At 36.9% G+C, this 27,862-nt stretch overlaps 1 protein-coding gene across 1 annotated transcript; it reads left to right on the forward strand.

Moving 5' to 3' along the window:
* Window positions 1-2,962: 2,962 nt before the first annotated feature.
* On the forward strand, window positions 2,963-26,202 carry LOC137394555 (ribonucleases P/MRP protein subunit POP1-like). Its single transcript, XM_068081282.1, has 13 exons — window positions 2,963-3,098; window positions 3,411-3,592; window positions 6,123-6,250; window positions 7,858-8,039; window positions 9,770-9,985; window positions 14,902-15,054; window positions 15,800-15,970; window positions 18,708-18,847; window positions 19,516-19,663; window positions 20,674-20,814; window positions 23,196-23,385; window positions 24,613-24,705; window positions 25,460-26,202. Exons 1-13 carry the CDS (start codon window positions 3,059-3,061, stop codon window positions 25,929-25,931), a joined length of 2,256 nt encoding a protein of 751 aa, XP_067937383.1. The 5' UTR covers window positions 2,963-3,058; the 3' UTR covers window positions 25,932-26,202.
* Window positions 26,203-27,862: the final 1,660 nt, after the last annotated feature.

A 27,862-nucleotide genomic window follows, 5' to 3' on the forward strand; every position in this document is an offset into this window, starting at 1 on the left:
ACTTGATAAATTGCGTGTGACCTGATATACAATTGAGCCATCTATACTCTATATAATATCAACAGTTTAGAGTCATTAATCATGCTATTGGTGAACTTTATTAAAGTTCAAAGCTGCTGAGCTTTGAAGCTGTTCCGAGTCAAAATAATTAGTAGCCAAGAGCAGTGAATCAACTTTTAATGGACACCAAATGACCATTAGTAAAATGCATGTAATAAAGTGATTTTAATTATAGAGTACAAAATTTCGCTGCCAAGTTTTTATAGAGTAGTGCTGGCCAAATCTTAAAACTTTATTCAAATACCTGTAAGGAAAAGTTTCCAATTTCCTTTTTTAAAACGATTGCTAATGACTTAAACAATTCTATCTTGTGAAGGGGAAGTATATTAACTGTTATCTAACCATTGTCTACCAGCTAAGACAGAAGTATTCTATTTTGCCAATTTGCTCAAAAGAAACGCCGATGCTGGTGAAGTTGCACTGAAATGTTTGTTCTAATCATAGAGGAAAAACTTTGAAATGATGTTTCATATTTGCAATCTAAATAAAAATTGGATGTTCAAGTGTTCATTTTGTTTAAAGAACAACTTAAAAACAGACAAATAAAGTCAACTATTGCCTTACATGTCCTTAATTTAAATAATTAATTAAATTAAGGTTCATTTTTCTCCTGTATTAAGCTCGTCATTTGGAAGCCTTGAAACAGATTTATGAATTTTTTTGCAAATATTTACTAATATATAATATATTTAATAATATATTTTCATCGTAGTAGATTTTCAGGCTTATAATAAAATTGATATAAATCATTAATTAAAGATGAACCTTCACCAAATTTTAGTAAACTATCAGAAAGTATCGGTACTTTTCTATTATTTGCAATTGTTTTTAATGTTTGCGGTGATCTGACTGCCAGGATGTTTTAGGATTAAAATCAACAAAACTTGATAACGCTTAAAAGGTTCAGATCAAGTGAAAGTGCAAGTATGACATCTATAGTTGCAAAAAGACTGACAGAATAGAGACACATAACACTACAACTTGAACGCAATAGCCGATATCAACTTTAGCAATGATATATCAACTACTAACGTCATTTCGTCATGTATTTTTCTTTTGAGCATTAACAGAACTGAGCAGTGAGCTTAACCACGATCAAGTTTTGTCAATTTTAATCTTGCCACATCTTAGCAGTCAGATCGCTTCAAACATAAAAAATCGCAAATGATAGAAAAATACCGATACTTTCCGATAAAACTTACTAAAATTTTGTGTAAGTTTGTCTCTAAGTATAGCCTTTCGATTAAATTCACCTTTTGATTATAACCAAGTGTTAGAGTTTGACCAGCAGTTTGTGAATTTCAAGTATTGTTACGCATTGCAAGCGTTTGCTAGAAAATTGTTTTTCTCATAGCCTTGCATCATCCTGTCACCCCACAAAGTAATTTATAAATGTGTCCATGAAACTGAACTATATGAATAATACAAAACTATTCCTTGCAAGCTGTAGTCCATCGCATGGAGAAACACAATTTATTTATATATGTATTTATATATTTATTTATAATTTATATTTAAAAGCCAATTTATTTTTTTGCTTATTTATGTTTGATAAATACCGAAAAGAATAAGCAACTGGATGTTTTAGTGTGCTTGGTTTTTAGCTATTCTATTTAATCCATAACTGTCACGAACAACTTTTATCGTATTTGCCAAGTAAATCAGACACGCTGATTCCAATTTTGTAATTAAAATAAAGATTAGTCCACTAACTTTCAGAGTAATGAAGCCTTTTTTACAGCGTTTTAATATCGGTCTCGAAAACAACACGATTGACATAACAAGCTCCGCCCATAAATACGTGACGTAACCTAGCTTTTTAGGAACAGAAGTTACGTAGGGATGTTTAGACCAATTTAGAATAATAGAGATGGGTGTTTTAAAATCCATTAATATCTAAATTCAGCCTTAAAAATAATATCAGTCTTTTCTGAAAGGTAGATGAGCTATTTAACATTGCATATTTAAAAAAGCGCGATAACAACGTTAGCTTGTGATAAAACCGCGCTTTTTGAGCTCATTTTTCTCGGCGTCCAGCCCATTTAAACGTCATGTAACAAGCTACGAGCAATTTTAAATAGTTTATATACCTTTCATAAAAAACTGAAATTATTTTACAGGCTGGATTTAGATAATAATGGGTTCTAAGACACCCATCTCTATTATTCTAAATCGGACTAAACATTCCTAACTTCCGTTCCTGAAAAGCTAGGTTTTGTCACCTATTTATGGACGGTGCTTATAATGCCGATTGTGTTGTTTTCGAAACGGATATTGAAACGCTTTAAAAAAGCCTAAATGACTTTGAAGGTTAGTGGACTAATCTTTATTTTGAGTACAAAACCGGAATTAGCGTGTCTGATTTACCTAGTAAATACGATAAAAGTTGTTCGTGACAGTTATGGTTTAAGCTCATTAGAAAACCAACAGTTCAGTAGAAACATGTACTAGCCAAATATTAATTTTACACAAATATTTTGTTATGTGATTACTATCTCCAGTTGGTTAGGATCTCAGACTACATCTATCCGTTTAAAATTTTATACTGTCATACATTTACATACTGTAGTTTAACAGCCGAGTTAATCTCTAACCAAATAATCTTTTATAACCTCCAGTCTAATATCTCATTCAATCTTCATAAATATGAAAATGTTACCTATATTTTTAACCCTGCGAATGGTGGGCATATTTTTACATTTTAAAAACCCAGTTTCTTTTCTTGTTTAATTTACAATTTTGAACCATGGTTAAGGTAGTAAACTGCTGACTAAAGTGTATGCTCTTTAAAGAAAATGTCATTTGTACAGTGGGTTGTCTTTATACACTGTTTTTAATTATGAACTGCAAGACTGCGAATAGGTAACGTAATAATTCTATTTTGACTTAGGGGTTATTTTGAAGATTCTTTAGTCTAACATTAGCATGATGATAGTGGTTTAATTCAGTGATAATCAAATACTAGGTTGAAGGCTGATTTCTAAAGCAAGTGATCGTTATGGATGGCAAGACAGACCACCCAGCTGATGAGCCCCGATGTAAGCATCTTATATGTAATGATACATCAACTTGCTTGTCAGTTTTTCCATCCTTGCTTTTGGTGTTTTGGTATTTTTAGCAGTTATGAGCTACGTGTTTGCACATAATAGTAGAGTGCACTTGAAAAAAGTCCCGAAATACCAGTATTAGCCATTTCTGAAAGTTCCTATGTTTTAGCCATTTACTAAAATCCTGTCACCAATTAGTGTGATTCGTGATCCAGCACACTAATTGAACAGATATTTGCGATTTAAGAGCTTTCTGTGAAAATAAGTGCATTTAGTCTCTAGTGAGTTTCACTTTATTTATAGCATTGCGAGTGTTTGACCTTGCACAGAGTCATGCCAAAGAAATAAGAGCGCTGACTCAAGCTGTCAAGAATGTGCAGAAGAACCGTAATGCTGCTCAGTCTGTGCCACATTACATGCGGAGACGCGCTGCCAGCCATAATGCCAACCGGCTGCCACGTAATGTTAGGAAGGTCTTTGAGAAGGTCGGTATTGCCTTCTCTAATGTTTATTTTGCTCTTTACCTAATCTTTATATGTTTGTCTTTTTGTCAAACCCTGTGTCCAGTTATAACAATTAAAAACCAGCAATGAAAAATCTGCACAGCACTAGATTTGATCTTAGCACCTTTAGATCTAGAGGCAGCAAACTTAATCAGTAAGCTACACAGAATACAATGGATTCATGGAGTCATTACCTTGGTTAAGATATTCACACTTGAAGCACTTGCTTGGGGTTAATAACTAGCACTGTTGACGGTTATGGTAACGATTGTTAAGCTGGTCCAAAATGCAGGTATTGTTTTAGTAAAGATCTAGCTTTCCAGGTAAGTTTCTCAAATTCTTCAGGTAATTATTCTATTACTCGCGCAACGCCAGGTATTTGGCTAGGCTATATATAAATCTCGGTTTTTGTCTGTCGTCTGTCCAGTCCAGTTATAGTGATAAGGTTTTAGGAAGTAAAAATCCACTTTACACTGGATTTCAACTCGGAACCTCCAGGTCTGCAGACAAGTTAATCCACCGCACCACGTTGTCCTTGCCATACTATGGCATACTGCTTGCAATAGTACTAGCACGCTTCAAGTTATAGATCATTACACTTAACGTCACAAGCTAGCTTCAGATGTAGGACACGGCTTTTATTACAGTAAGTTACTAGCTTTACTGAGTTAGTTAAATTTATCGGGTAATTATTTTATTACCCGTGCAACACTCAACTAGTCTTTACTATAAAAGGAACTATGTGCTATACTATGTGCTATACTATGTGCGTCCGAAGCCAGGCTAAGAGTGTTAGGAAAAAAGATTGCACTGCACGGGAATCAAATCAAAATATTTCAACCATCCACCATCTGCGCTACTCGACCACCATGCCACATCTAAGAATAATTTTACACATAGTTATTACACATGGCGATCTCTCACGGCGCGTATCTACTGCTTGCGTAGTCTTATCTATTAAATAAGCACTAGTGGAATGCGTTGGTCTTCAGAAAGAATTGCAGTGCCTGTTTATAATTCCTTCCGAGGCACTATTGCAGACAGTCTAAACACCAGTGCTTCGTGTTTTAATAAAATCTGCTTCTGTAAACTCCAAAATGTTAGCCCAGCTGCCTGCAGCAGTTTGAGGTGGAAAGGTTTGCTGAATCAAATTCTGAAAGTACTTTGCGATAATTGAGTGACATTGCTTTTGATGCTTCTTTAGAATGGAGGTAGATACAAGGTCAAATATGAGTTAAAGGCACTAGTTTATCACTAAAAAAATGTAAACTTTCGACTCTGAATGCCTTACTTCTATACTGTTTCTGCTATTTAGGCACCACTAGTTTTTTAAGGTCAATTCTAGTCTTTTAATAGAATTGTAGCTAATGGAAATTGTAGAATTAGGCTAACTGATTTTCTCCACAGATTTTATTGGTAAGAATCTTTATTGAATTTTTTTCGACCATAATGTCTGTTTGCTTCTAGCAAAACTCAAGCAATAGTACTCCAGCTATAGAATGCTGCAGACTTATTTTAGAAAACTAGCATAATGTATGCCAGTACTTACTTTCTCTAAATTGTCAGTGTCAAATTCAATGAGTTGCGTGATTTCACGAACACAAAAAGAAAAAATTTATGATTGTCCAGCACAACACCGAGGTTGCTGTTGTACAGTTTGTCTGTTGATGGCTCTAGAGCAGCGTTTATTGTTATGTATGATTTCTATCTTGCATGACAGCAATCTGAGTTTGAACAGTTGAACATCGACATCAAAGTTTAAATTATTTATTCAGTCGAGTTGAACAGTTTCTTATCTGCAGATAAAGGAATGTCCCACAACCCGATACTGCATGTAGGGTGGCTGGCCTCATTAACATCTAGTATTTGCTACTTTCAGCTCGCAGTGAAATATCAGCAATATCAGATACATTTATTGAAGAGATGATTGCGTTGCATTAAAAAATGTTTCTAGTCATGATATCTGTTGTTCATTTGTATTTCGATCATTTCAATAACTCACAGTTCATACAATAACGATAACCTTAAAAAATGTTCATCTACATGCTTTGTATGTATTGAGCCAGCCTTTTAAAGTGATGAATATGAAATTTTTTCTTTTATGCGTGCAACGTGACATGACTTTCCATGCAACTAAATGTGATTGTTGAATGTTAAAAAATGATATACATTACATTACATATATGTTGATATAGCCAAGCATATGCGAGTCGTCTTCTTTCTGTAGAATAAACTAAGGAAAGACAAATAAGTGTTAGTGAACAGGCTACTGTAGTTGGTTAATATAATGGTAATAATAGTAGTAGTTATTACATAACAATTTCAATTGAGTTATGCTGTGAAATTTATTTTACTTCTTCTGTAAGCCTTTATAACTCCACTTGAAATCGCTCATTTGATTTTTTTATGGCTTTCTCATTCCTCAAGCTTTAATTTTTAGTCAAGAGGCGATATTTGCATCTCTATAGAATTTATCATTATTGTTCATGAAATCTTGTATCAATTCTTGTAGTTTGTCCCGGATAAGGTTAAAAGACCGTCTCGTTACTATCGCCGTCGTCCAAAGAATTTGATGGATGAGTATGCCAAGCGTCAGAGGAGGGTCCACTGGCTGGAGACTCATATATGGCATGCTAAAAGGTTGTTGTTCTCTGCTGGTGATTTACCTTGAATACGGTGCATCCTAATTTCAGATATACATGTCTATGTAAATTAATGTCTGTGAATATTCTGTGACATCCTCTAGTTCTATTTCCTGTTCTCCTTTGGAATTTGAAGGAGACTCTGAACCAAAGTCACCTTGACACTAGAATTCTTTATTTGGGAATTTGGTTCGATGTAGGCAGTAAGCCTTAATTTTCTCATGTCCTTTGTAAACACAATTTATTAAAACGAAATGAATTTTATTATATTCTTCTGATGCATCCATTATTGTTAGACTAGCTGAGTGCCCTGCGTCGCATGGGTAATACAAAACAGCTAATAAACATTACATACGGTAATCTACATTACCTTACCTATTACATTACCTTATCTACTACATTACCTGCAACCGTTTATCAGCTGCTTTTGTTACCCGCGCAATGTTGGAAATTCCCCTAGTGAGGCCAGCTGGTAATCGTTACATGTGACACAACGTTGTTATGTGTATTTTAACCGATGTAATGAATATCTTCACTACTATTAAAGTATTAATTGCTACGCTCTGTTGGACATATAATCTAATGGGTAAGTTCGCCATGTTTAGAACTTGAGGTGCCGAGTTCAAATCCAGTACGAAGCACATTTTTCGTTTCGAAAACTTCATCGCTGTAACTGGACAAACGGACGGACTCTGAGATTTATATATAGATTACTCACACTGGTTTAATTGTCCTTCTGGCTGGTCCATACCTCACAATGAGTTGAATGACTGCTTCTGTCTTATACAAATAACTAGTAGTACAGGAACTAATATAGTACTGATATACAAATATCCAATGTTTAATTGCTAAAACTTACATGCAGTGTGAGTAGCCACTCATCACTTTCTTAGTTGTTTTATATGATAGCATTACAAGTTTATATGATGGTGTTCCAAGTTCATATGATGTTGTTACAAGTATATATGATGTTGTTACAAGTATATATGATGTTGTTACAAGTATATATGATAGTGTTACAAGTATTTATGATGTTGTTACAAGTTCATATTGCGTGGTTACAAGTTTACATGATGATCTTACAAGCTTATGTGGTGGTGTTACAAGTTCATATGTTCATATGATGTTGTTACATTTTAAAATGTTTATGCATTGTTTAATAACATTGCAAATTAATGAGTGTATCCTATGGAACAGATTCTAAAAAGTGAGACATAATTAAATAAATCAAGAATTAAAATTTGATACACTCACATATTGGTTTTTTGAATAGTGAGAGTCTCTCACAAATGTCTGTCACTTTCCCAAAATGGCTGTTTGTCTAAACAAATCACATTTCATAGCCGTCTAGCATTTTGTTTGGAAAAAACGCATCGCTAGTAAACTTAGTGTATCAAAGGGCTTAGGGTATTTGCGGTTAGATTTAGGGCTTGCAGTGGTGATCATATATGTTTAATCTCTGTTGGAATCAAACTTTTTGTAGAAGTAAGTCTTTGATACTTGCATCTAGTAATGTCTCAAAGGACAATTTGATGCAACACCCTGCTACAGAAACAACGGAGCAATTGAATTTTCTAAACAGACTCACATAAGCCTTCATTCTAGGTTTCACATGACAGAGGCTTGGGGCTATAAACTTCCCAACTATCCAACAGGAAAGGGTGAACGAAGTGCTCATCGAGCTGCCACTCAACGTTGCCTAGTTCAAGACCAGTCATATATCAATTGTATAGATGTTAGGACAAAGGAGTGCCGCCTACTTTCTGTTCTCAAAACTCTCACATCACGTGAGTTGGTACAATTGGTGACGATGAGCATTGTTACATGTATTTATGTCTGAAGTCTTGCATATATTGCATCTATTTTTGCAAAGCTATACAATAGCATATGTAGGTTGCCGAGAAGACAATTCTTCGTACTAGAGGTAAATGATGGATTATGCAAAAAATGACTCTTTCAGGGATAAAAACCTGCAGTTCTGAACTTCTGTGGTGGAAAATCTGATGTGGTTGTTGAGAAAGCTCAACAATAACTAGATAGTGCCACATTTTAAAAATGGAACTTTTTGAAAATGCAGGAGTTAGTGGGAAATTTTTGTGGACAGGTTGGGGAGATGTTATAAGCTCACCTAATAGGAATGTAGGTATAAAAAGTTGAGAAATTAACCTTTTTTGGTTTATAAGGTTATACACCAGGTTGGAAAGTGGCTGACCTATAATAATAATCACTGCTGCATTGTTGTTGTTGTTGTTGTTGTTGTAAAGTCCCTTAACCTTTTATGATAGCCTTCATGGTTATGTCTTCATGTTTATCTTACTAACTTTTATCATCAGTTAAGACTAACATACTGCAGGTAAACATATTTGAGTGCATCACAATGGTAAGACTAGACAATGGCAAAGTAAATGGTCACTCTCTATGCAATAGAAGCGTACACGAGTCGCTTTTTTCGGCACCCTATCGTGATACCAACCTTAAAGGTTGACTTGCAACAAAATTCACATTACAGTTATTTGGTATCAAAAGATTCATCATGCCTTACTATGTTGTGTTGTAGGTGCCAAATATGTGGAAACGTGATTACAAGCTCTTAAAAGCTCACAAACGAAAAGCTGCCGTAGATTGGAATCAGTTTATTTCTCTGACGTAGTCATTACAATTGGTTATTGTCTTGTCACGTGATGTTCTCACGTGAATTGAAAGGCCAATAAAAAGCTTAATATAAAACTTATCGTAGCACTAGTTTATGACAAACACTTCGGGTTTTGCCGAAGACCCCTATATCAAATATAGATGCTCGCTACTTTACAGTTTTGTTTCGGCTTAATGTAATCGTCAAGTCGTAATCTGATCATGTGACCCAATACTTCGCAAATAATTTCTGCAGCACTTTTCGATTATCACAGATGACCAACAGGTTCGTCATGATTATTAGACAATGATAGGCCTATGTACTCCTTCGAGCTAAAATTAAAAAATTAAATGAATTTTTACGGTAAGTTGTTAAGATATCAGTGCTAAAAGTGACAGCATTACAATGACGATAAAATAGACGCGTAAGAACAATAGACATGGTTTTATTGAATGCGTGAAGTATATTTGTGAAAATATTTTGACGAGTAAAGTTGCATGAAAGTGTAAACAGAAACCATCCTGTAACAACTACGTCCCATTTGAGCCGTTTTGAAAAGAGAATCCAAACTACGGCGGTCTCGTGTGGCTGCGATTAACTGTTCGTTTTTTAGCTTTTAAGAGCTTTTAATCATATTTCCACATATTTTGCACCTAAAACACAACAGGGTAAGACATGGTGAATCTTTTGATACCAAATAACTGTTATGTGAGTTTTGTTGCAAGTCAACCTTTAAGCTAGATGTTCAAGACCGACCTTGTCATCTGTTGTGATAATTAATTACTTTTGTTAATATACTAGCTGATGACTGTCTCCAAAACTTTTTTGTCAACATTCTTCTGTTCAAATTAAAAATGAGAATCATATTCTGTCATATTTGTGCAGCGCTGGAATATGATGGAGATATGGAGCGGTATGCGAGAGGAGTGGAGGTGCTGCAGTGCACTCTGTACCATGCTGGCCAGTATCCAGCTGGTGCCATCTGCCCTATTCAGGTTATATTCAACCCTGTATCAGAGGACGGTTGGAGTCAAGCCTGGCTCTGGTGCCACACACTCGCTTTTGGCTCTGTATGGAATGTACTTTGTAAGGCTTTCTGTGGTGAGTCTAGAGTCACTTTCTCAACTCATAGTTGATCATCAGTGCACTGATGTGGAATTTTATTCTGTTTCATGTTGTCGATTAATGTCAAGCTAGCAGTTATATTGATGGGACATACTTATGCGATTTTTTCCTTCTTATCTGTTACTAGCTGAATGCTCAGCATTACACGGAAATAGAATAATTACTCAATGAATTTGAATAACTTACTTGGAAAGCTAGATCCTTACTAAAATATTTTCTAAAACAGTACCCGCGCTTTAAGCCAGCTTAACAGTCATTACGCGTAACAGTCAACAGTGCTAGTTATTAACTCCAGAAAATCGGTTTAAGCATGAGTATCTTAACCAATGTAATGACTATTTCCCAAATGAATCCATACTATTCTGTGCTTAATGGTTAAGTTTGCTGCCTCTAGACCTGGAGGTCCCAAGGGCTGGACTGTAACTGGACGCAGGGTTTGACAGAAAGACAAACACTGAGCCTCATATAATTATATAGTTTGTACATAATAGTAGTAAAACTTTTGGGTAAATTGAAGTATTTTAATCAAACATATCATTCACAACTTTTTGAAAACTTGCTCCTCATCTTTGACTTTTTGCATCAAAAAAAGTTAGTGAAACTTTAGTTTACAGTATACTTTGAGTCCATCAAGCCTGCTAAGTCACTTAGTTCAGGTCAGACTTCTCTTTGCTTTTTGGACCCGCCTAAGTAGTGCATGTGACCTAGCTTGCTCTTATCTAATTTTATAAATCTCATTGTTTGTCCTTTTGTTATCATCCTCGTGTCCAGTTATAGCTATTAAAATCTAGCAGTGAAAAATCTCTATTGTACTAGATTTGATTTCGGAACCTATAGATCTAGAGGCAGCTAACTTTACCATTAGTCTGATGTCTGAGCATAACGTTGAATAATAGTCAATATATTCATTACGTTGGTTAACATACTCGGGCTTGAAGCACTTGGAGTTGTTAACTAGCACTGTTGATTAGAGTTGCCCCGATTTTGGTATCGGAATCGGTATCGGTGCCGATATGAGTGTCAAGTATCTGAATCGGTATCGGCCGATCTTTTCTTAAAAAATCTGAACCTTCCGATACTTTTTACAGATCAACCATTTAGCAGAAAACTGTATTTTAGCCTGCTATACTAATAAAACATCATCAGCTGTAAGCTTCTTACTTTTACTTAATGAATTTCAGGCCTGCCACACAATTTATTTCATGTCTATAGCCTGATCAACACAGCGAAGGAAACTTTTTAGCCAGAACGTAAACAAAAAGTGTGGTATTTCCCAATTACAGCGATAGGTTTTATTGCAAGCAATCACGAACAAGATAACAAAAGTGGGAAACAAGAACGCAGTGTAATATTTCTATTTACTAGCATTACGAAAGTAATTTAAACAGTCGACGCATAAAGTTATCCATCACTCTCTTGATCCTGACGATACAATGGATCATTTGTATTGTACAAAAAACGGTAACCCCAGTGGCGTATCGGTATGTAGCCTGTCCTCCAATATCTGTTGCAAGGGAATCCCCCTTCAGTACGCTCGGCTACATTGATAATGATGGAAGAAAAGAGACGTCTTACTGAGATAATTGAATCACTAACGGTTTTTAAAAGAAACATTGATTTGCTCTAAACTTGTACAGACACAACAGTTCATCCAACAATAGAAGAGGGACTTCGTTATTACAGATAGAACTGTACCACTAACAGTAATTACCTTTATTTACAAATTACAAGAAACATGGACTGTTTTGTTACTACATGCACGGTATGTCAGTATGTGAATATGTATATATTTTTTCCATAAATGCAAACAAATAAATACAATAATATTCATGTTTTCTTTGCATTATGTTTGTGTTTGCATAATAAAATGAGCTACTATCTATGCAACACAAAAGATCTGAATCGGTATCTGAATCGGATTATTTTTCAATTAGGATCGGTATATCGGATCGGTATCTGAATCGGCTGGTGAATTTAGAATCGGGGCATCTCTACTGTTGATCATTACACATAACGTAATGATTATTAAGCCGTCTGCACGGCAATTGTTTTAGTCAAAATTACTAACTAGCTTTCGAGGTAAGTTACTCAAATTCATTAGTTAATTATTTTATTACTCGTGCAATGCTGGGCATTTGGCTAGTTTATATATATAAATCTCAAGTTTCTCTTTTGTCTGTCTGTCTGTCCGTGTTTCCATTTATAGCGACTAAGTTTTGGGAATGAAAAATCTGCTGTGTACTGGATTTTAACTTGGCACCTCCAGTTCTGCAGACAGGCATTTATTCAATGCACTACCCGGTCCAACTGGCTATACTATGGAATAAATTGTGCACAGATTCATTACACATGCGATCTTTCATGGCTTCACGCTAAACACTTCAGCTAGCATTATGCTAGAATTGTTGGCCAGAAGAAAAATACTTAAACTGACATGGGCAGCAAGACTACTGCAATCAGGATAGAGCTGTAGTAGGCACTGCAGCCGGCACAGTACAAATACACATAAATAAACATCGTACACAGAAATAAACACAGCACACAGAAATAAACACAACACACAGAAATAAACACAGCACACAGAAATAAACACAGCACATAGAAATAAACACAGCACATAGAAATAAACACAGCACACAGAAATGAACACAGCACACAGAAATAAACACAGCACACAGAAATAAACAAACACTTTGATGTAAAAGTTAGAATGATAGATGTTGAATATGTTGATTCAAAGTAAATTTTCTGTGCAAAAACATTTTTATTACCCGTGCAACGCCGGACATTCACCTAATACAGGGGCCGGCAACCCGCGGCTCTTCCATCCCCTCGCTGCGGCTCCCTCCGACTTTGGATTTTTATCTTTTTTCCTTTTTTTACCACGTGCCGAGTAATTCCTAAAAATATAGAAGTTTTATCACTAGATTTTGTAATAAAAAAATTGTAACTGGTAATAAATCAAACATTGTTGCTTGTTATGCGTCGTTATTTATGTTATATTATTATTGGTACCTTATCACATGATCGTCACGTGGCTTTAATTTTGACAATAAAAGTACAGAAAAACATACTACTGGATTCGCGTGGAGGACCAGATCACTACAAGATACCGTCTGATATTATGTCAACGAACTTGGTTAAACAATTAGAAATCTAGTAAGGCTGGCCAGCCACTTAGGTCTGCTATATCGTCAACAACACTACTGACAAATAACAACACTAATACAGGTAGAACACTTTATAAAAATTTATGCGCAATAAAACCGCCAAAATTATTTTATTGTTCTGTGCAAAAGTGTAATTTTGTTTTCTCAGCAGTTAAATCATTATACATGCCACACCTTTTCGTTTTATGTTGTAAACATGGCATTAAAGCATTAAAAGCTAAACAAAAACGTTACATGTAGTTTTTTTTAAATTCAAATATCAAAGGGAGTTTGTGGGGGTTTCTTTTCTGCGGAGAATGGGTCTAAATGGCTCTTTGAGTAGAAAAGGTTGTCGACCCCTGACCTAGTATATATATGTATATAAATCTCAATGTTTGTTTGTCCATGTGTCCAGATATAGCGATAAAGTTTTACGAATGAAAAATCAGGTTTGAAAGGTTTTGATCTCAGAGCCTCCAGTTCTGGAAGCAGCGAGCTTCATGGTGACACGTACTGGTTACTAGCTGGCTTTACGACTGAATGTCCGGCGTTGCACGGGTAATAAAAATAGCTGATAAACAGTTGCAAGTAATGTAATGTAAAGGTAATGCAGGTTACCGTATGTATTGGTTATAAGCTGTTTTTTTTATTACCCGTGCCATGCAGGGCACTCACCTAGTCATAAATATACGGTACCATCTCTGCGTCTGAGTGTTTTCTATAATTTTTTTAATGCTCCTGAAACATTGGTTGCAGTTTATACATGTTTATTTGAAGACCAGACCTCGACGTTCACATGCATTATAATGATTTACGTAACCTGATGCACGTCTCCTTGGCTTTGTATTACCAGCATCAAGTATCAAGTCTTCTGAGTTGTCTTACTCACATGTCTTCTGAATTCTAAAAAAATTTTTTATACTTTTTGGCATGCAATGAAAAACATAATTTTACTGATGATTACCAATGCCAATAAAAGTTTAACACGCATCGCACTTTTGTATGTACTTCCTGTCATGATTATTTGCATAGTTGTTGGTGCACAATTAATGCCTTTTGTTTCAAACAAGCTTGCAAATACGTGATTATTGATCTGTTGTTTATTGAACTCTATTAAGTTCTCTAGGTGCTACAGTACGCAGTTTTATAAGATAAATGCTTACTAGGTAGAATTGTCTACACGCATGCATCAACTAGTATCAAAATGGATTGTTCAGCTACATGGAGTTTTGGCATCACTTTGTAAAATACAAAATCAGTCAGACAAAACAGATACTGTTTTGGAGTAAAGTCTTGACACCGAGGTATTCATTTTAAAACAGAAAGTAGAATTGCACACGTACTCAGTTGACCTTCATTTATACTCATTTAGTGCATTTTTCATGATGGCTACTGATTCTATGATTTTAAACACTTAGTTAGACAGACTTTCTGGTTTGGAATTCCAGGAGGAGAGTTGTCTGTACAACCTTGATCAGCCTTGGGTTACCACGTTGTCTCTAGAGCAGTGAATGTGTTTGTCAAAGAGGAATGACTGTAAATGATTAGCTACTTATTTTGTTTTGGGCCGCTCTTCGGTGCTGTTGATGCCAAGGTGTCCAGCTCGTTTGCATCATTAATTTCCTGATTTGTCTCTTACAGTTTATACAACCTCCATCAAATGCTCTGATATTTACAGTGATATTTCATGCATAATGACTCATTTATAATGCTTGCGTGTCTTTTCTAAGGTCTTCATTGTAGTGGAGGATGGTGTTGGACAGGAAGTGGCTCAAAATGAGCAGGTGGTTTTAACTAACCTGCGAGAGAAGCTGGTTAGGTTTAAGCTGAGTGGAAAACGTACATTTGAGACGCTTACTCGAGTGATACATCCAACTGATACTGATGTCTCAGCAGGTGAGCCATAAATACGTCTTATGACTTCCTGTTTATGTCTGGTCTAGAGCCTTGTTTGGGGATGTGTTCTAACATTAGTGTGCCGTGTACATTTGTGCACGAAGCACATTCATCAATATTATGAAATTTCTGTGGACATGGTTTTATAGCGTACACCTATATCGACAATAGTTATCCCCTCACTCCACTAATAAAGCGGTATCATCAGGTCAAGGTCAGATTTCTGGTAAGAGCATCAAAAAGTTATTATTAGAATAAGTGAGTCACTCTCCCGCTGTTTCTTCTAGGCAATAATTTGAGTTTAACTTCATTATATAAGCTTTCATTATCCAACTGTGCCCTAATTTTATTGATCACTTCCTCTAATATCTTTTTGCACTTTTGTTTTCTATAAATATTCAAGAAGAATGAAGGGAAATAATAAAACGAGTCTTAAAAAACAGCAACCTTATATAAAGATGTATGAGTTGTGCATGTTCAATTATCACATGACATAGTCAATGGTGCTGACTAAAGACTCACTGACTTGTTAAAAAAGATGTTTTGACAACGACTACTTTTGATCAGGAAACACACACAGAATTGTTTGGATGTCTTTTGGAGATGAACTCTATAAGTTGTGTTCATGAAATAACTGAATTTTAGAATTTTCACAAGCTTCGAGTTGCTTCCTTTTCAGTGTTTCAGCTTTAAAACTTGGCTATTATAAATTTTGTGCTAAATAATGTTTTTACTTTCATTTTAGAGGGAGACCACGTTTGGTGGAAAGGAGAGTTTGCGAACTCTAGCGGTGAAATTACTTCAAACCTAAAAGCAGCTTTAAAGGAATGGTACAGGTGCAATGGAACTGTGGCTACGGTCCGAGCTCGAGATCCCAGGCTATGTATGCCTTCAATCATCTCTCTTATGAAAAGAGGTTAGTGAAGGTTTCCACAGCATTTAGGATCTGCACAATAAGTTGATGAATGAGGTCATTCACGTAGCTTGTTCAAGTCAATCACTAAGCTTCCAAACAGCGAAAGCGTAGTGACACATCCCCATCGGGTGCTGCAATGATTTCACAAAAAACAGCCCTGTCATTCTCATTCTATCGTAATTCAGTGTCGCTGCTTGAAAGTGAAACACCCGCCATCTTTGCGCCATGGAAAAAGCCTTAGCGACCAACTGCATCGCACTAGTGTTATTTTCATTTGTGTAATGAATAATGCTGTAAGAAATAGCCATCTTTCCTTCTGATCATTCATGGTTTTTGTCCTTGACCTCTTAAAGACACAACCTTGACATAAGGCGTCACACAACCATCGATCTACCATAGAGCCCTGTGGAAACATGGTCTACTTATCGGCCCATTGTAGCGCTTCGGTGCTGTCGCACCCAAGTGTTTGGAATCTTAGCGATTGTGAAATTGGTGTTTCCCACTGGCTTTCCTTCTACTGCTGTAGAGCTGTAAGTATAAAACAGAGGGCACAGTTGCATATAAGATGACTATGTTGTATTTATTACAAGTAGAATAGGCAAGCTAGTTGTCCCCTTTCTCCACTATTTTCACTATAATAAGGGCCGTGTCTATCCAAAGCGACGGTTGGAAAAAAATTGCATCACTCAGGATTTGATCTCAGACATTTGACTTAGCAACCAGGAACACTACCATCTGCACCACCATATCTTGCTGCATGGTGGTATAATTGTGCATGTACGCAGTCATTAGGCAGGATGATCTGTCACAGCGCACCAGACTGCCTGGGTACTAGTAGTTCATCCATACAACTCTTACCTACCTACATAGGCTACTAGCGCTAGCACTATATGTTCTCTAAGGTAGGAGCCCATCTAATGTGTATCTATAAACTCTCTTGAGATAGTGGCATGTGTATGAGCCAGTTCATCGATGTATGGAACTGACATATTTATAGTTATTTGATTGAGTCACTGGATGCTCAATGCTTTAATGCTGTTCTTTGCATACAGAATCGTGTCACTCTAGATTTTCGGCAAATTCTTTCTAGTTGGAGGGTCAAACTTGACGTGGCACGAGAAATATTAGCGCTTCTTGCAGGGTTGGCTCGATTTAAACCCGGTTTAAACCAGCTAAAAAAAACTGGTTTTTTATAGTTTTTTCGGTTTTTCATTGTTTTTTGTGAAAAACATATTTTAAGCTCCTAGTGGTTCATGTGCGGTAGAAATGCATTTATATGTAATTATCAGGCGTGGAAGTTTATTTAGGACACAGTAGTAAAGTGATGGCAGAGCTCAAGTTGAAACTACATGAAATCCTAGCACAACAATGAATTAGTGAATTTCGTTTTCAATTGGTTTTATCAAGTGATATGATGATCTTTTTACTGATGAAATATAAAAACCATGTGAAATATACTAATCCAGTCATCAACTCTAATAATGAATGATTACTTACTCAAGCCTGGCCAGTGAGAAAGGATTACATATAATTAGAAATTAAAACAATAAAATCCTTTTTGGCAAAAGCTTTAAGTTTGCAAACTAATATTTCATTTATTGAGCACAAGCCAAAGTAGTTGGATTGTTAGAATTCAGTTTATCAAGTTTTTTGTGTTTTTAAAAGTTGAAGTTGTGCCACAAATTTCCAACATGCTCGCAAACAGGATCCCGTTTGGCAGTTTTTCACCCGAACTACAAAAGGCAAAGGTTTTAAGACAAAATGTAATAGGTGTGCTGTCGTAATGCGAGGTCACGCAGATAGGCTTAAAGCTCACGTAGCAAAATGTCAAGCTGAAAACACCAATTTAGACAGAGATGCTAGTATTCAGGCGATAGAAGTTGAGTCATCTGCCACTGCTCCAAACACTAGCAATGCATCTGCATTATGCTCTGCTTTACACTACCACACGACTAATCACTTGGATTAAAATTCCTACTTATACATAGAGCTGTATGTAAAATATTCACTTTATGTGATAAGATTCCTGCTCTGTATTTCATCGATCATGTTCGATTAAAGACTCATTCCGAAATTTCCATATGCTTTCTCTCTTTTTTCCCATAACAACTCTCACAATACCATCTTTAACAGAAGATTCCACGTATGTATGTCCAATACTCAATCATGCAGCTATAGTAAGTGATGTTAATTAGACTTAAAATTGCAAAAATCTTGGTAAAATTATAAAAACCAGTTTAAACCAAAAACCCTGGTTTTTTCAGTTTTTTCATAAAAATCGTGGTTTTTTCCAACCCTGGCTTCTTGTACTTCTTGTAACCTTGGCTCTAGATTTTCGGCAAATTCCTTTTGGTCGAGGGTCAAACTTGACGTGGCACGAGAAATATTAACGCTTCTTGTACCTTTACTATCTCGACTTTTTTTATGATGCTCCATATGCCATTGACCAATGAGTGTGCTCGTGTGTAGAATTTGTTCAGAGTAGCTTGTTATGCCATCACACAACTGACTCTGTCTGACTCGCAACTAATGGATATTTATTCGATAGGATTTGCTTCCGTTTGTTTAGTTGCGTAGAAGTAACTTCTGTCTGTAGTGGTGATCATGGAAAAAATACCCAAGACAACATATTTCTTAATATACCAACAATGCACTCTGTTCTTTTTTTTTTAGCAGATTTGTGTGAAAGTTTAGAATTTGTTTGTTGAGGTCGATTCGTTGTGCCCTTTGATTTCAGAGAAAGTAAAGAAGGAACAAGGAGAATTCAAAGATGAAGAAGTGCAGTGGGGAGCAGATCAGAGCGTTTACAACATGACTGGAGCTGATGAGGACAAGATGGATGAAGGTACAATCTCTGGTGAACTTGGAGAATCTTTGGTGAGTCAAGGGAAAAGTTATTCCGTTGTCCAAGCAAGGCGGTCTATGCGAGACATTGAACACTGCTTTCTACGTCATTTCTGTATATTTAGTGGTTATGTTCTCGTTCAGTCACATTAAAAACACTATGTTATGTCTCACAAGTCTAGGTGTTAACAGCTTCAATAACTTGAAATCAAAGCCTGGAGAAAAGTTGTTTATGCTTTAATATGCAGATGTTTAAGTTGCTAAGTTTAGGTTTTTTGAGTCACATTATTTAGGCTCAAAGGCTAAACTCACAATAATATTTTTTGAAACTGATAAGTCTTTGATCAGTCAGCCCTATAGACTGTCATACAAGTAAATGTTTAAACCAGTGAAATATGGTAGAGTTATAGGAGACTAACTGGTGCAGCAATATTTCTCTTCATCAAACACCTAGTTTGTGTTGTTTTTCATGGACCTGTTGTAGGAATGTTTACATAACTTAGGAAGTTGTCATCTTGACGTAAGGTACTGGTGGACAGATTATAGTTTGTAAACTTGCGTTCGACTAACTATATTTATAACAAATAGTTACCGATACACCCTCAGCATTTGTCAGGTCTGTGTGCTGGAATTGATGGCTTACACCTGGTCTGCGTCTCTACTCTTGCTTATTAGTGATTTGGTTATGATTTCTTTTTTAGAATTCTGCCAGTCTGTGGAGCGAGAAGATAACAAAGGTTAAGGCAGCACAGTCAGCTCTTTGGTCGGCTCGTGTGAGAGAAAATGTCAGCAGCCATATGATGTCTCAGCATGAAATTAATCAAAGACGTTCAGAACTTTTAGTGCCAGGTGTGTAGAGGTCATTGCAAGTTTACTATGTGGATCTTAGGCTACTTGTCACCAGGTTATAAGTTGTTAGTGATGAATAGCTTCACCCTCGCTGGTGTATGTAACTCTCTGTTACTGTGTCAGTCAGCTAGATATGTAGCGTAAGTCAAGTTCAATCGGTGAGAACAAACACCAGGCTCAGCAGACAGCCATAAAATATGGAGGGTCCATCCAATGGTTCGTCTGCTCTTTTTCTAACCCTAATAAAAATCTTTGCTACAATAAGAGCCGTGTCTCTCTCTCTCTCCCACACTATGACTGGTTGTTGGGGAAATATTGCATCATACAAGATTCGGACTTGTGACATTCACCTTGATAGACTGACACAACCACCTGTGACACGTGACATTCACCTTGATAGACTGACACAACCACCTGTGCCTTGTGACATTCACCTTGATAGACTGACACAACCACCTGTGGCACGTGACATTCGCCATGATAGACTGACACAACCACCTGTGACTCGCCACATTCACCCTGATAGACTGATACAACCACCTGTGACTCGTGACATTCACCCTGATAGACTGACACAAGCACCTGTGCCAATCAAAGGAATAATTGTGCATAGAGTTTCATAGTTATTACACCTAACGTTAGGGTACTAATTAATCATAATTGTTTCACATATTTAGATATTAATGTGGAATCGTTTCCAATATATTCATCATTCATCCAAAATTAACTAAACAAGGTGTTCGGGGAACATGTCATGAATTTCATTAGTAATACCATAGCAGCAACTTTGATAGTTCAGTCTGAGCAGATCATTTGCAGACAGCAGGTTGGTGGTTCTAGTTTAAAGGAAGTTAGTGGTAGTCAGAGGCAGTCAGTGATAATCAGTGGTAGTCAGTGATAATCAGTGGTAGTCAGTGGTAGTCATTGATAATCAGTGGTATTCAGTAGTAGTCAGTGATAGTCAGTGATAGTCAGTGGTCGTGCATCTGAGCTTACATGTTTCTTTAAAGGTTCAGAGATGTCTCTTGGAAGTGATGAGAGTTGCATACCCCTGATGCTTATTCTCAGCTCAAATAAGGCTGACGTGATTCTACCCTCTCATTGGGCAATGGCATTTTGGATAGCTTTTGTTTACTCTGGTGCCAGCCCAGGTATGTTATATACAGGCTGTTTACTTGCTGTAGCAATGGGATTCAGGAAATAACCAGATTTGTGGTTCTATGCATCTGAAGTTTATGCATCTTCTAAAAGCTTTTGCATATTTGAGAATTTCTCAAATGGTTTGATCAGTGGCACTCTTATCTCCCTTTTACATATAGATTGTTTCTAGGCATTGCTCTTATCTCCCTTTTACATATAGATTGTTTCTAGGCAATACTCTTATCTCCCTTTTACATATAGATTGTTTCTAGGCAATACTCTTATCTCCCTTTTACATATAGATTGTTTCTAGGCAATACTCTTATCTCCCTTTTACATATAGATTGTTTCTAGGCAATACTCTTATCTCCCTTTTACATATAGATTGTTTCTAGGCAATACTCTTATCTCCCTTTTACATATAGATTGTTTCTAGGCAATACTCTTATCTCCCTTTTACATATAGATTGTTTCTAGGCAATACTCTTATCTCCCTTTTACATATAGATTGTTTCTAGGCAATACTCTTATCTCCCTTTTACATGTAGATTAGCAGACCCGTATGTTAGCAGGCCTGTAGGCATATTTAGGAGTTTGTAATGTTATATCTAGTTTGACCCCTCTTTTTTACTTACCTTCAAATTAATTGGCTATCGGTATAGTAATTTAATATGTAATTGACTAGTCACTGTAATTGACTATTTTATTCAAGCACAAAGATTGCTCTCCGTTCCCACTCAACATATGCCGTATGATTAAGTCATGGATAATACATTGATTAGCGAGACCTTGTCAAAAAGGGAAGCATTTTGTGAGGAAGATGCGAACTCAAACTCATGAAAATAATCAAGCTTGTTCGTAGAGTGAACCTTGACTTATCCTTGTAGTTGGCATTCATTAAATATAGTCCTAATATTCTAGTGTATATTTGTATGTAGAGTAAGAGACATTGGAGTGAGCCGTGCTCAGACAGCCATAACCATGCAAGTGTCTAACAGTATATAGTGAATCAGTAGAGTGCTGCTAGTGCTGCAGCTGAGAGATCTAGTTAATCAAATCAACTGCTGCCAATTGATTAGTCAGCAATCACTCTATTCATCGTGTGAGTCCGTAATTCTCAACATGTACTAAGTTGTCATACAGTGACAGTGTAGTGACACCCCCTCCCCCTAGTATGGCACCGCAATCCCATCGTGGAAACAGTCGTGTCGCTCTCATTCAGTTGAGATTCAGTGTCACTGGATCATTGCATAGGTGTTTAGAAACTAAACACCTATGCAATGCGTCACCTTCGTCACCTTCGCACAATGGCAGCAACCTTCAAGCATGCCGCATAGATCTTGCTTCCCTGTTGCTTCATATGCAAACATTTACCTTGGTGTCATTACTCTATCACTGTCAGAGTAGCAATTCAGCACACCCAGGTGTCACTACATTATCACTGTCAGAGTAGCACTGTAGCACACCCAAGTGTCACTACACTATCACTGTCAGAGTAGCACTTCAGCCCACCCAGGTGTCACTACACTATCACTGTCAGAGTAGCACTTCAGCACACCCAGGTGTCACTACACTATCACTGTCAGAGTAGCACTAGCACACCCAGGTGTCACTACACTATCACTGTCAGAGTAGCACTAGCACACCCAGGTGTCACTACACTATCACTGTCAGAGTAGCACTAGCACACCCAGGTGTCACTACACTATCACTGTCAGAGTAGCACTAGCACACCCAGGTGTCACTACACTATCATTGTCAGAGTAGCACTTCAGCCCACCCAGGTGTCACTACACTATCATTGTCAGAGTAGCACTTCAGCCCACCCAGGTGTCACTACACTATTACTGTCAGAGTAGCACTGCAGCACACCCAGGTGTCACTACACTATCACTGTCAGAGTAGCACTTCAGCACACCCAGGTGTCACTACACTATCACTGTCAGAGTAGCACTAGCACACCCAGGTGTCACTACACTATCACTGTCAGAGTAGCACTAGCACATCCAGGTGTCACTACACTATCACTGTCAGAGTAGCACTAGCACACCCAGGTGTCACTACACTATCACTGTCAGAGTAGCACTAGCACACCCAGGTGTCACTACACTATCACTGTCAGAGTAGCACTAGCACACCCAGGTGTCACTACACTATCACTGTCAGAGTAGCACTGCAGCACACCCAAGTGTCACTATCACTGTCAGAGTAGCACTAGCACACCCAGGTGTCACTACACTATCACTGTCAGAGTAGCACTGCAGCACACCCAAGTGTCACTACACTATTACTGTCAGAGTAGCAATTCAGCACACCCAAGTGTCACTACACTCACTGCATGGTAACTTAGTAAATATTAGACCGAATAATTCCAAGGATTGTGAACTCACAGGTGGCCTGAGGGAGGACAGAGTAATCTCTGCCTGTGTAAATGAACTGCACTTCCCAACTGATTTCCCTGACACAGAGATCTACCAGAAAGAGGACCTGAATGCTGCCAAAGAGTTGACCCAGAAGCACTTCAAGTATCCTCCAAATAAGAGGCCTAACTTTGACAAACTTTCTACCAATTCACCATTCGGGTGCGCATCACATTTACATATTAACTTTAACATAAAACTGTGGAAAGATGCCTCATGTAGCAACAGTTTGTTTTCAAATCATTCGTCTCGTAGCTTGTACAATAGAGTAAACCAAAGTGCACCATTCCAGTGAAAGATAAATCTAAAAACTAGCTATTTAGCCAACCCACCTTAAGATTTCCTTTTAGGCATTGACTTAATTGCTGTGACCCCAATAGCAAGTAAATTGAAAAGAAAACAAGTAAAAAGACAATAGGAAGAATTTCGGTAAAAAATTTGTTTCGCGCAAATCTGAGGATATCTTGCATAAAAGGCTTGAAGTAGACTGACTATAACTCCCAGACATACATGTAATACGCATTCTTTTCTGAAGGTTGGACAAGCTGCCTTAGCGGTGTATTACGTTCATTCACCCAGTTGAACATGTTCTGTACATTATGTTTATTGCGCTTAGGTCCCCTGCTTGCACCTCCTACGCTTCATACGATCACTCTTGATACTTGTAAGCTTTAAACATGCCACCATTGCTGATTCAAACCTTGACTACATGAGTAGGGAGTTGTCCTACTTCTGCTTGTCAATGCCATGGTTATCTAAGTTTTATGCTTGGAGTTCAAAAATATAATTCTAATTTTTTAAATGAGTTCTTTGGATTATCAGCTATTATATTTTTATTAAATGGTGGTTATTTTTTGTTTATGGTTATAACGGCAATTGAGGTGGATTTAAGGCTTCATAGCCCTAGAAAATGATAACTTCTATGCACGGCTAGGATTAGTTTGTCATTATTTTATATTAATTTATGTTGTGTTTTTGTACATTGGTTTGTATATATTGGTTTGCGTATATTGGTTGTGTATATTGGTTTGTATATATTGGTTTGTGTTCATTGGTTTGTGTACATTGGTTTGTGTATATTGGTTTGTGTATATTGATTTGTGTATATTGGTTTGTGTATATTGGTTTGTGTCTATTGGTTTGTGTCTATTAGTTTGTGTCTATTGGTTTGTGTCTATTGGTTTGTGCATATTGGTTTGTGCATATTGGTTTGTGTATATTGGTTTGTGTATATTGGTTTGTGTATATTGGTTTGTGTATATTGGTTTGTGTATATTGGTTCGTGTATATTGGTTTCCGTATATTGGTTTGTGTACATTGATTTGTGTATATTGGTTTGTGTATATTGCGAGTGCATATTTAACTAGATAGTGGTTATTCTATGGACAGGTTTGATTGGTCCGGCATCCTTGCCGGTCGTGATCCTGTTGTACTGAGAGATAGACACATCCTCGACTCTCTTTTGATGAATTCATCTCTCAGGTGATGTTAAAGGCAGTAATTGACTTATAAGCTCAGTAAAAAGAATTTAGGTAACATCGGAAATAACATATATAATTTTGTTTTGTGATTGATTGTTTATTACAAATTTACAATGATACAATAAGCAGGCATTCGCTTTACAAATCCGTATCTCTAGAAAAAGTGTGTCACTACTGAGCTTGATTTGCTCCGTCTGCTAATTTGCAAGTATACGTGGGGGTTTACATAGCAACACTCAAGTCATTATTGCCATGAGATGATAACCTAGTGATGATAAATCTCTAAAAACAGTATTTTCCATCCACAAAAGTCCGCGTAGAAGAGGCCATGCGCGAGTGTAGCTGATGTCTCTGTTTATTGGTGGAACACCGACAGGGGCTGTTTCATAAATAAGCAATTTCATTGGGATGAACAAAATTGAAATAAAAGGATTGCTATTGGTTGTATCACTAGTTTTATATTATATTTCTTTAAAAGTAAAAAGCAAATTTTACTCGAAGAAAGTATAAACCTTTATTACCGTCAATATATTGTTGATTATACTTACAGCATACCGCTATTACTAATATTGACAATGTCTTTTTTTAGAATCTCTGGTAGTACCCTTTACGTAAAATTATTTTAATTTATCATGCACGTTTATGGTGTTATTTTTATCAATCCTTTATAGTCATGATATAACTTATTAGACAAAGCTCCGAAATACCATTCTAACGGATGATTTGTGATGGCATTAAATTTATTTGTGTTTCAGCTCTGTGCCATCTATGCCGTCATGTCTAGCGAATCTGGTGAGGGTGGCGGTACGAATGGTACGTCGAGGCACTCTTCAACTAAGGGCTGAGATATGCATTCCATCTGCAGAAGATATTGATATAATAACGGAGGATAGTGCTAGCCTAGGCCCAACAGTAGAGCTCAATAACAAGAAGGCCACTCGCAGGAAAGACACACACACCACCCTTCCTGCAGATAGAATCAAGACTAGTAGGGAGGTTATAGGGTTTGTGACTGCAGGAGTTTATTCTTTGCAAGAGGGAATGGTGCGAGGCCATGGCTTTGTCACATTACAATCGTTGCTAGGACTTACAAGAATTGGGTATTCTCAAGTGAACGCTGGTGGTAGACAACTCCTAGTCTGTCTCATAAGGGCTGCTGACTCCAGACAATACAGGTTTGCCTACCTGCGTGTGATTGGTGGTCAAGATGATGAGGTCAAGATTTGATTTAACTAATCAAAACAGTTCTTTTTTTATTGCTTATGGATTTTTTATATAAAAAAATATGGATATACTTAACACTTTCAGTTCTTTGGCTAAAAGTGTTAACAAGTGTTTCAATATTAACTAACTAATCATACAGGTTTGTTATTCATGCACAATTTTGTTAGTTTTCAGGCTTGGCAAGTGGTTCAATTCATCAATTCAGCTTTAAAAATGAGAACTTATTTTTCCGGTATGTTATTGAATGTGAAAATGAAGCATTTCTGGGAATTTACATTGTACATGCGCTGTAGACAGTTAGGTTATGTCTTTGTACAAGTTATTGATTTTCAGAGGCTTCTCATTATATTTATTAATCATCCAGCGGTCTTTTTCATAGCTTGCACCGGTGTGTCAGCTCTGCTGATTTCTTCTGAGCGCCGGGGAGCGTCCCCTATAGCTTTCAAACAAATTCACTCTTTGATTCCTGAAGGTTTCACTTCTCTAATCTGCCACATAGCTTTCTTTCTTCTTACTCCAATGTTCTTACTATTATTACTCTAGAACACAGATATTTAAAATTAGGCGAGTATTGAAAGTCGGTTTAAACATTCCTTCCATATTAGAATATTTCATTAAATGATCAAATCTCATGATACATACGGTAATCATGCATCGCGGACAAAATTTTCAAACGCCATTATTTTTTCTTTAAAACCAGCGACCAGTTAGGGATAGCATGTACATTAGCATTCCTGGTTCTTTGACATATTTACTGGCTAGTAATTGTGAGTAAAATGTGTAAGATATTAGATTATGGGACCTGAACTGTGTTCTGTAAGGCAACATAATTACATGATTAAATAGATTAATGTTGCAATCAAGGATCCATGGAGACACACTAGATGCTATTAGCGTGGAGACACACTAGGTGCTATTAGCGTGCCTGGCTTGTATACAGTACTCCCATCACAATTAGCTCTGTAAATAAACCTGCGTAGTAATTTGAGTTTCTTCCATATTTCTATCTAAGAATAGTTCATTCCCAGGCTATGCGTTGCTAACTTTTCTTTCATTATGTCTCTGCGATGTTGTGACGTATTTCCTTGTACATGTGTGGTTTCTATAAATTTCCCATCTGTTGAATTTACCAAGCCATTCCTGCCACCTCTGAACAGGCAAAAAATCCGTGTATAAAATATTTGTGGTCAAATCATTGGCGTGTAAACTGGCTCCCCCAACTGTGCTGCACCAGGCATGAGGAGGGTTGCTAGCAACTCTACGTTTCTAAAAACAAAAGGGCAAAGGCAGAAGAATGCCTTTGCGAGCCATTGGCCAGCTAGCTAGATATGGTGTCTCAATAAAGACAGCCAACAGAAGACAATGGCAAACTTCTGTTGAATCCTGCCAAAAAAGTCATGGTTATAGGAAATGGGGAGAAACTTGATCGTCTAGGTTCACAGGACATGGTACTTACAGAAGTTTTACCCTTATCGCTGCTTCCTCAATATTAGTTTTAAAAACGGTGCTGCCATAGCTATAAAGCCAAAGATATACATGTACAACATAGGCAAAGATCAGAGTGTAGTGAATAGGCACCCAGCCAGCACCTTTTGAGCTTATGTAAACGGATGCAAGGCCAGGTAATTACCAAATGTAATCCTTGCCAAGTTTGTAAATCAACTGTTGGAAAGGAATATAATTCAATTTGTTGCGTAAACAAAGACAAACCTATCATAACAATAGCTGTGTGCCCAAGAGGTAGTAAAGAGATGTCCACCGTTACCTATGCTTATCTTTCAAACTTGCTCCTTAACCATGTCTTGTACTAGCTGTTTGCTTAAGATAAACATGACTTTTATTTGTAAACCACGAAGACATTCGGTAAAACATTCCCTCCAATATCACAAACCTCCTTGCATAGCTACAAACACTTCATATATATATAAAAACTA

The sequence above is a fragment of the Watersipora subatra genome, chromosome 4, assembly GCF_963576615.1.
Source record: "Watersipora subatra chromosome 4, tzWatSuba1.1, whole genome shotgun sequence".
In the NCBI taxonomy this organism is placed as follows: Eukaryota; Metazoa; Bryozoa; class Gymnolaemata; order Cheilostomatida; family Watersiporidae; genus Watersipora; species Watersipora subatra.

Bases quoted from the DNA above. Each gene is read 5' to 3' on its own strand.
- LOC137394555 (XM_068081282.1), top strand. From the start codon at position 3,059: ATGGATGGCAAGACAGACCACCCAGCTGATGAGCCCCGAT. The intron at 9,986-14,901 runs GTGAGTCTAGAG...TCTTCATTGTAG, and splicing joins ACTTTGTAAGGCTTTCTGTG to TGGAGGATGGTGTTGGACAG. The intron at 20,815-23,195 runs GTATGTTATATA...GTGAACTCACAG, and splicing joins TTACTCTGGTGCCAGCCCAG to GTGGCCTGAGGGAGGACAGA.